Source organism: Bos grunniens, chromosome 14 (genome assembly GCF_055505025.1).
Source record: "Bos grunniens cultivar Pamir isolate PY7600 chromosome 14, Bosgru_T2T1.0, whole genome shotgun sequence".
Lineage (NCBI taxonomy): Eukaryota > Metazoa > Chordata > Mammalia > Artiodactyla > Bovidae > Bos > Bos grunniens.
Genome location: NC_141178.1, coordinates 45,236,748 through 45,246,776, shown reverse-complemented (window position 1 = coordinate 45,246,776; position 10,029 = coordinate 45,236,748). Strand labels below are relative to the sequence as shown.

Here is a 10,029-nt window from a genome sequence, read left to right as displayed (position 1 = left end):
ACATTAAAGTGTATGTCTTATGGGACTTCCTTGGTGGTCCAGTGTTTAAGATTCTGTGTTCCCAATTCAAGGGAGGCAGGTTTGATCCCTGGTCAGTGAACTAAAATCCAGCATGCCGCAGAGAATAGCCAATATATATACACATATCTGTTCCTTGAATGACTGCGGATCTTGAAATAAAGAAGATATGTTTGTCATGGATCAGAACAAGCTTCAGAATATGAGGAGGTTTCTTAAAACCTCACTTCTCCAGTAGAGTATTTTATAACACTAGGCTTCTTGAAATTAGTACTAAAACTGCTGCTGCTGAGTCACTTCAGTCATGCCTGACTCTGTGCGACCCCATAGACAGCAGCCCACCAGGCTCCCCCATCCATGGGATTTTCCAGGCAAGAACACTGGAATTGGGTTGCCATTTCCTTCTTCAAAGTACTAAAACTAATCACATTTAAATCGCTAAGCTAAGAGATGCCACTAAAATCTACCTAGGATGTCAAACTACTGGGGAGGAACTTTAGCTGGACCCATAGACTGAAACATTATATATTCATGATGGTTATATGGCTAATAAGGAATCTATAAGTAAAAGTTCAATATGGAGACAGGTAATGACCCAAACCCCTGTCGACCTTTTCCCTAAATAACAGAATCACTAAGAAGGAAAAAATTCATTTGTTAACAGAGGGAATAGTTTCCTAGTTTTGGCTTTCCCCCCCAAAAAAGGTTGTTAGAGTTAACCTATCTTGGGTCAAGACAAGTATAGGTCTATAAAAGGTGGTGAAAGAACACAATTATGTTTAACCTCTTGGCTACAATATTTGTGGCAAAATTATGGCCTAAAAAAAAATCTTATCATAAACCACTTAAACTTTTTCTGGAACTAGAGAAGACCCTACTAAAATTATATCCTCAAATATAATATACAAATTAGCAGTTCTTAAAAGGTGACACCTACCATGGCTAACTTCACTGGGTCTCTGGAAATTATGAATGAGAGAACTACATTAGGAGATCACTTAATTTTCCCCAAAGTATAAAAACTATCACATTTTATTGGAAATCACCTCCCTGAATATACCCATGGACAGAAGACAAGAAGCAAAGGAACAGAGTAAGAGGTCAGTAGATATGAAGTGGGATTCCACTTCCAAGAAAAACAAAAATAAATCTTTACAGTTAAGTTTGTGTCTCAACAGTTTAGGGAATTAAAAGTTTTCCTCTGATGAACTGATTCAAGAAAGATTACACAGTAGATCACAGAACTGCTATCCCACAGAAAATAAAGGGCAAAGAATTAAACTGAGTGAAAGTTTGGACTCAGGAATTTAGAAAGTGGTTGTATAACACTAAAAGGTAGTACAAATAAAAAGGTTCACAACTAACAGAGGTAAACCTTCAGATACATATCAAGCAAGGAGAAAAGGAATTGTTATACTACCCTGAGATAATTTTGCGTTCCTATCCCCTTATAATCCTTACTGTCCTAAAGGAAATGTTCCAGTTGAATGGAACCAGAATGTACTCTGTAGTTTTATACAAAAACATTCCTCTACTCTTCCCCAAATTACCATCTCATCAGTCTACTGGACATAATATCTAAACATTATGTCAATTTAGTTCTTATAAGTCTAGTTTTCTGGAGCCAATACTCAATAGTCATCTTAAACTATACTGTTCATTTATCTATCACCTTAAGGAAAATGTTTCAGGAACCACAGATCTACACTCTCATCAGTGAAAAGCGATCATTTATGACACTAAGTCGTTTATATTTAATATTGATCCCAGGAAACAGACAGGTATTATCAATGGATTCTACTTGGCTATCTCACTGAAATATTTTTATGATGTCATAAACAGGTATTTTTTTTATCTTTTTCAAGAACAATTACATTTTCTTTATGATCCAAAACTCAGGTTCAATCATTAATCTGTACACTAGACTGGGTATAGATCTATTTTCTAAGGAAAATTCTAGATCTGAATTGTAGATTAATTCCTCAGTCCTTTTGTATGCTGAGGAGAGTTGTCTTATTACCTATTTTGGTTAGGTCCCTTTAATTTTTTAACCCTATTCTCAGCTCAAATGATTTTTCAATGCATATGGACCCCTACCTTAACTGGCAACACAGAATATTTACATTCCAATGCAGGTATGGCCTTAATTTCTTAGTGAATAGAAAGTGAAAGAGTTCTGGGCAACAGGTTGATAGTCAACTTCAAGTAATTAACAAAACAATATATATTCACACACCAATGACTTTTTATACTTTAATAACTTATGGCGTGCTGGAGAAAAATCTAAAAAGAAATGTAATATAAGATGTGATGTGTACAAAGTAACAGTGGGCTAGGATGACTGGCCTAATTTTCAAGGAGTCCTAATAATGTGGAAGATCACAAATTTAAACTTGGGCTTCTTTTCAACACTGGTATTGGGCAGCTCAATTGTGGTATGTCAGCTGACTCCTTCTCATCTAAACAAAAGGAGATCAACTCAACTTCAGATTTGTTGTTTTTCATTAATAATGAGTCCATTATACATCCTGGAAGCTCCTTCTAAGGTACACAGATGTCACTAATCTGAACCCAAATCTCTCTTGCCTCTTTGATTACACCTGACAAACACCCTGGCCCATGCTGACCCAAGTATGTTGGTCAGCACCACACAGAATGGCTGTGGAGTTTGACACCTGAGGCTTACAATTCTGCGTGGTTTCTAGAAACTAGAATGATAAATGTTTCAGTGAGTTCTTCCAACACCAAGCAAGCCTTTGTTTAGTGTCTGATCTTTTGTTTACCATTGCAGGTCACATCTTGACATTGCTCTGACCTTGCAATCCTTTCAGAATTAAGGTGATGATAAGAAAATAACTAGAGCCCATATTTCTTGGAACTCACATTCTAAAGAGAACACAACCATTACAGATCTTTTGGAACTAAAGCGGCTAAGCAGAAAAATGTAAGCTGAAATTTCCAAAGTTTCAAAACAAAGCTGATGTGGTTGTGCTTAATGAATGAGTATGATTACCTTTTTTGATAAGATTCTTCCAAATTCAACTATAATGCCAAGGCGAACTATTTTTCATATTGTTTGTAACTGTTATCGTGGAATGTAGAAAAGACAATAGAAACTAAACAGCTGAAATGCTTTAGCTATGGAAAGATGAAGGAAGAGTTCAAGGAAGAGTCCCTGTACTCAACTACCTGAATGACAGGGTGGGAGCTCTATCATCTCAAAGTGTAATGAACACTACCCTTCACTGACTTCATATGACAGTCATTCATGGAGGAAAACCATCCACTTAACGGAGAATGCAGGAGACGAATGACCCAGGCATACAAGGTTCAAGCCAAGAGCAGAAAACTATCAACGTAAGAATGGGGGTGCGGAGGAGGGTGAGTGGGGGTGAGTGTTTTCCAGTGTCTGACTCATTGTAACCCCATGCACTGGCAGGCAAGAATACTGGAGTGGGTTGCCATTTTCTCCTCCAGCGAATCTTCCCAACTCGAGTATTGAACCTACGTCTCATGCGTTTCCTGCACTGGCAGATGGACTTTTTACCACTGGGAAGCCCAAAGAATAAACTGAGGATGTTTTAAACAAGATTATCTGTAAATGAAAAAAAAGTATCTGTATCTGCAACAAGAAACAAGACCAAGAAAGTCATGGTTTAGTTGAATTAGAATCAGGTGCCTTTTTAAAATGGCTAATTCGTATGGGGGCAGGGATACTTTCAATCTGTTTATTGGGAAGATGAATTCCTACACAAACTCTATACTATTTTACATTAAGTAAGAGGTTTAGTTTAAAAAGCCTTTAAAAGAAAAAAATTCTTCGCTAACTTGGAGATGATCCATCTTTAAACAATTAAGACTTTTCTACTTCAGTTATAAAAATAGATTTCTCAAGTAACACATAAAAACTACTAACTATGAAAAACAACATCTATGAAGTATATTTTAAAGAATTATTATATTTCCTGACTTATGTAAGTTTTCTTATTCAAAAGCAGGCAGTAATAAATTCTAGAAGTATTCTTAAGTAAAGGCCTTCTTGTAAGTGCTTTCAACATAACAAGACAACATTAGAGAGCTTCAAAGATGATTATCTTTTTGAAATTTCCCTGTGGAATAGAAAAGAAAATGGAAATATATTATCTAACAATGGGGTGGGACAGAGTGGCAAAGAGGACTATACTTTCAAAATATATGTATTTTCTAAATTCCATCACTCTAAGACAATTTCTTCTCAAGCTTAACAAAAACAAAAACTTAAAAGTGGTTTTAAAACACTGTGGGGGGAAAAAAGGAAAAAAAATACTGTGGAAAAGATAATAGGGGAATTTTTCTATTATTAGTGAGGTTGGGTCAGAAATAGAATGACAACTATCTTGCCAACTTTGACATTTTAAAAAATGTTTGATGTAGTTTAGGTTTCTCAACATTCTTGATTGACTTATCTTAATCTCTGATAATTTAAAGAACTTATGAAAGGTAAAGGGGACTGTGACACTCAAGGAATGTTTTTGTTTTTGTTTTGGAAAACGTTTTTTGTAAAGGCACAGAGGGAAGAGACAACTCAGTCCTTAGTCCTAAAAGACAAGAGAAGAGAAGCTGTTGCTTTCTTAAAAGATTAACTTGCTACCTCAGATATGCAGATGACACCACCCTTATGGCAGAAAGTGAAAGAGGAGAGTGAAAAAGTTGGCTTAAAACTCAACATTCAGAAAACTAAGATCATGGCATCTGGTCCCACCACTTCACAGCAAACAGATGGGGAAACAATGGAAACAGTGACAGACTTCATTTTTGGGGCTCCAAAATCACTATAGATGGTGAGGGCAGTCATGAAATTAAAAGACGCTTGCTCCTTGGAGAAAAAGTTATGACCAACCTAGACAGCATATTAAAAAGCAAAGACTTTATTTTACCAACAAAGGTCTGTCTAGTCAAGGATATAGTTTTTCCAGTAGTCATGTATGGATGTGAGAGTTGGACTATAAAGAAAGCTGAGCACCGAAGAATTGATGGTTTTAAGCTGTGGTGTTGAAGACTCTTGAGTCCGTTGGACTGCAAGGAGATCCAACCAGTCCATCCTAAAGGAAATCAGTCCTGAATATTCATTGGAAGGACTGATGCTGAAGCTGAAACTCCAATAATTTGGCCATGTGATGTGAAGAACTGACTCATTTGAAAAGACCCTGATGCTGGGAAAGATTGAAGGCAGGAGAAGGGGACAACAGAGGATGAGATGGTTGGATGGCATCACTGACTCAATGGACATGAGTTTGAGTAAACTCCAGGAGTTGGTGATGGACAGGGCGGCCTGGTGTGCTGCAGTCCATGGGGTCTCAAAGAGTCGGACACGACTGAGATGAACTCAACTTGCTATACCACCAGGCTTCCCTGGTGGCTCAGATGGTAAAGAATCTGCCTGCAATGCAGGAAAGCCAGGTTTGATCCCTGGGTCAGAAAGATCCCCTGGAGAAAGGAATGGCAACCCACTCCAGCGTTCGTGCCTGGAGAACTCCACGTACAGAGGAGCCTGATAGGCTACAGCCTATGGAGTTGCGAGAGTCAGACTCAACTGAGCGACTACCACTGCTATACCACCAGCGAATAAGCAGTTTTAGTAAGCTCTTTATCCTCCTCCTTCAACACCACACTAATTTTATAAGACTGCCAATAAGTTTCAAAATATTAAAATTTAATTATTTTACCATGTTGAACTTTTTTGCCCATGCTTGTAATTAATTTATTCTTGAGTAGCAATTATAAATGCTCTTTATTTTTACAAAGCTGTTTTCCACATTTTATTTTTTGACTTTACATTGACTGTGATTTGAGGTTTTTCCCCAAGCTTTTATATAAGATTTACATTTTCATATATCTAAATGTTTAATCTGTGACTCCTTTTAAGTTCAGAAGTTCTTTCTTCCTTCCTCCAGAATTCTACTGTATGTAGTTTTTAAAAGGCTTATTAATTCAATCCAAGGAAATATTTTCTATATGAAAAGATAAAATCTTCTTTCCCCAAAATACCAATTTTCTAACAGGATTACTTACTAAATAATTTTTCCCTTCTCATTGGTTTGTGATACATTTATTTATCACATATTCAAAACTTATATACAATAAGGCCTAGAAAAGAGTAATTCTATTTTGATGTCTGTTCTTACACTATTATCTTTTGGTGTTTGGTAGACTTATCCTCCTTCAATATCTTAATTAAAAAAAAAAAAAAAAACAAACCTGCTTTCTTATCTTTCTTCCAAACCTTAAAAGCACCCATTCTATCATTGAACTGAATTTCTACTGAACTACACATTAAAGCAATAATTTGTAAAGAATATACATTTTTATAATATTTCAAAATAATAATTTTATGGTTTCTTTTCTGTTTTTAATTTCAAACACCTCTTTGAGGAAGCAGTTTAGAAAACGTGCTAGCAACCTTCAATTATTAAGTGACCATCACCCAACAAAAACAGAAATTAAAATATTAAAAATAACGTATTCATAAAGCTACAATCAGTAGAACCTCAGATTTTTTTAGGAATAACTATTAGATTAGGAACAGCTTTCTTTAAGTTAATAGGCCATCTCTAACAACCTGACATTCTACCCGCTAACAACAGTACCACAACTGAGTACACTGGCATCATAACTTCTATCTCCAGTAATAGGTTTCCAAATAGGCTAGTTCTAATTTGATTTATTATTATTAAGTACTTCTTTTTTGTAATAAAATAGTAGGGCAGAATATTCAAGCAATTTTAGATTCTACTTGTATGATGGCCATGATTTTATATGCTCCATTAAAAATCTGGTCTAACTTATCCACAACATCCATTATATAATTCCTTCTTTTTCCCAAGCAGATTTATAATCTTTCAAACATAAATACTGAAAAATTATCATTCTAAATAAAACTGCTTACCATGATACCACCATTTTGTTTTCTTTGGATTCTTGTTACATGTTCGAACATAAAAAGAATTATCTGGTGGTCGTCTCTGAAATGAAAAAGTGTAAATAGGTAAGTTACAAAACAGGAAAACATAAGGAGATAGTTTTAATAAAAACCTCTAGGCAAAATTATTATAGAATGTATAAGAAACGATATAAGTGCTGATGTCACAACTGAAAAAAAATATATTCCAGGAAATGTAGCCTCTAAAACACTGAAATTGTTTTTTTTTTTTTTTTTCCAACATAGATATGCATATGTGATTTGGGTTAGCTTCCAGTGGGATTACTCGAGAATGACAATCAACCATAGTGGCAGCATTAGGTTCTAAAGAATTCTAGTTTTATTTATCTTGTCTCCCTAGAAATAATTTAATAATTATTTTTATGAGCTAGTCAAAACAAAAGTCTACCTAACTAGCTTTGTCTGAGAAATTCTAGCAATTTATAAACAAAGGATTATTGCTCTCCTGTAAAAAAAGTATAGTTAAGGAGAAACTAAAGGATTCAGTTTCCAAAATGTATGTAAGAGGAAATGAAGGGAGAGATACATTAGCATTTCTGCTACACATATGTCCAGGCCAGCACACTATTAGAAGCATATGGCAGCGCTACAGGGGAGCTACATCAGAAATAGTGATGCCAACAACAGTGAAGATAGGTTGTAAAAGAATTTTCTTGAAAACTATTAGATGTGGATCAAACACAAGAAATATGTGCCTCTCTACAAAGATTTGGAAACATGTGAAATGCGTATTAGAGCCACTGAAGGCAGGTTAGTGGATATGTGACAGGTCCAACTAAATAGCAATGGTGAACAGGACTACCGACGCAGCGGAAAGCAAAACTGACAGTCAGTCTCACTTGATGCTTCCAAAATCCATATACAAAACTATGATCTAACTCTTATGAGATAGCAATCATAGTAATTTAACAGAACAAGTAGAGCATAAGACAGTGAACAGCTATTCCAAGATCATCCTGTTTATACAGTTTAGAGAAAATTCCTGAAAAATTACCATGAAATTAGATGCCTACTTCAAAGAACTGATGGTCTGCTATTGCCTGTCTTGTAAAGTCATAACCTGTGCTCATGTAGAATAAACTGCTACTGCTGTAACAATCTTATAAACTCATTTACCACAACCCAATCTTCAAAAATCAAAAGAAAGGGGGAAAATTCATTCTGTTTGCTTTTATCAAGAATATAAGCAAATTAGTAAATGACTAGGAGATGTGTTTCTTAAAAAACTAAAGTATACAAAAAATTGGATTAGCTAAATTGTTTTAAGAATGGAATACAAGCTGGAAAGTTTGGACTATCTATATCACAAGATCACTGAGACTAAAGTGTAGGTTACTGAAAGGTCCCTGATCTCAATATCAGAAATGATCTTTAATCTGCAGACATAATGGATTTAAAAGCCTTCAGTCTAGGGAACCATTCTTGACTATGAAAAAGGAAACTGGAACAGAAGAATTATGACTAAAAAATGTCTCTGGTAAAATTAAAATTTGTATTCTGAGAGTTGACTATTAAAGTGAAATTCATATATCCATGTCCAGTACAGAATAAAACTCACCTGTTTTAACAGAACAATTTCCAGTGAATTTTAAAAGACTTTTTTAAAAGTCTGTTTCATGCTAGATTCCTCTCATGCCTGAGCATGCTTCCTCTTCATCTTAGTAACCTGGTACTTAGCACAGTAACAAGGGCACATAGTAGGGTCCTAATAATGTCTGAATTTTATCATTTTTCACAAAACTAATGCTGTCAGAATCTAACTTCCAGATTATCATTTTGGTTGAATAAATTATAATTTATAGTTTATATTATATAATATAATTTATCAATAATTTAAATGGAATGATTAGTCTTACACTATGCAAGAAACACTAAGAGACAACTAGAAAGTGAGGGGAAAGATGAGGGTTAGAAAAGGATGAAGGAGTTAGAGAACAAAACCATTTTCTAGTTTTTAATAGTAAATCATTGCATTTAAATGTAAACAGATCTAATAATCATAAGGCACATGTAAGAACTATGCACAAACACCACTGGCATTAATCTTAACTTATTAAATCCTATAGTTACTGCCTCATCTTTCTATAGGCATTAAAATTAAGAGAAACCTTTGTAATTGTAAACTGCTCTGTGCCACACCTAAGTATGTGTTGGGGTTGGAGGCTGGGAGAGGAGAAAATATGGAAGCAATAAATGAATAAAACTTGTTTCCAAGCCCTTGGGGTTAACAAAAGCTCAAGTGTAGCCTAAAATGTAGCCAAGAAAAACCAACAACCAAGAGGAAACTCAAGTTAGGTGATACTAACATTAGATGATCGGAGAAGGCAATGGCACCCCACTCCAGTACTCTTGCCTGGAAAATCCCATGGATGGAGGAGCCTGGGTGGGCCGCTGTCTATGGAGTCGCACAGAGTCAGGCACGACTGAAGCAACTTAGCAGCAACATTAGATGAAATGTACCCTCTTTCATCTATTCTAAGATGTACATTTTTTTTCTTATTATTTTACCCATATGGGGATCGTCTTTCAACTAAGGGTATGTGATAGTTTAACTGCAAGAAGTTTCTTTCCTTCTCTTGTGGTACATAAAATTGCATATTAAAGGCTCTCACATTGGAATTAATAAATATATATGCAATTTAACCCATTATTTCCCATTCTTATTTGAACAAAATTTTTTCTTATAAACTGAACACCATGAAACCTCCTATGGAACTCACATTCTAAGAAACTCACTTTGCAAACAAGTGACCTAGAGTGTTTCAAAATCTAGATAAGCTACCATTTAAAAATGAAGTACTCTCTTCAATGTTCTCTAAATAGTTATTTGGTAAAAGTGACAGTTCAAATGGAAAAAAAGCTCTGCTACAATAAATGAATAACCCTACAGCTCCCTGATCTCTAAGATAAATTCATTTCTCCTTTAAACAGAATACAAAACAAAACCCTCCCCTCACCCTCACTATGGAGAAGAGAAGCTTTAAAATGTAGAAATACAAGAATATTGAGACACTAACCATCAAGCAGGAATG

At 35.2% G+C, this 10,029-nt stretch overlaps 1 protein-coding gene across 16 annotated transcripts in view; it reads right to left on the bottom strand.

Annotated features, from left to right (window-relative positions):
- Positions 1 to 10,029, bottom strand: part of UBE2W (ubiquitin conjugating enzyme E2 W) — a 91,494-nt gene that overhangs the window by 31,822 nt on the left and 49,643 nt on the right. For 15 of the 16 annotated variants that reach the window (XR_015140728.1, XM_086336469.1, XM_086336478.1 and 12 more), the window contains one exon: positions 6,944 to 7,019. Coding sequence is in view for 15 of the 16 variants with exons in the window: in XM_086336469.1 (XP_086192595.1) it covers positions 6,944 to 7,019 (76 nt within the window). In the remaining variant the exon portion in view is untranslated. Of the gene's footprint in view, positions 1 to 2,382; positions 2,478 to 6,943; positions 7,020 to 10,029 lie in introns of those variants that run through there. The other variant, XM_086336480.1, reaches the window with a different exon arrangement.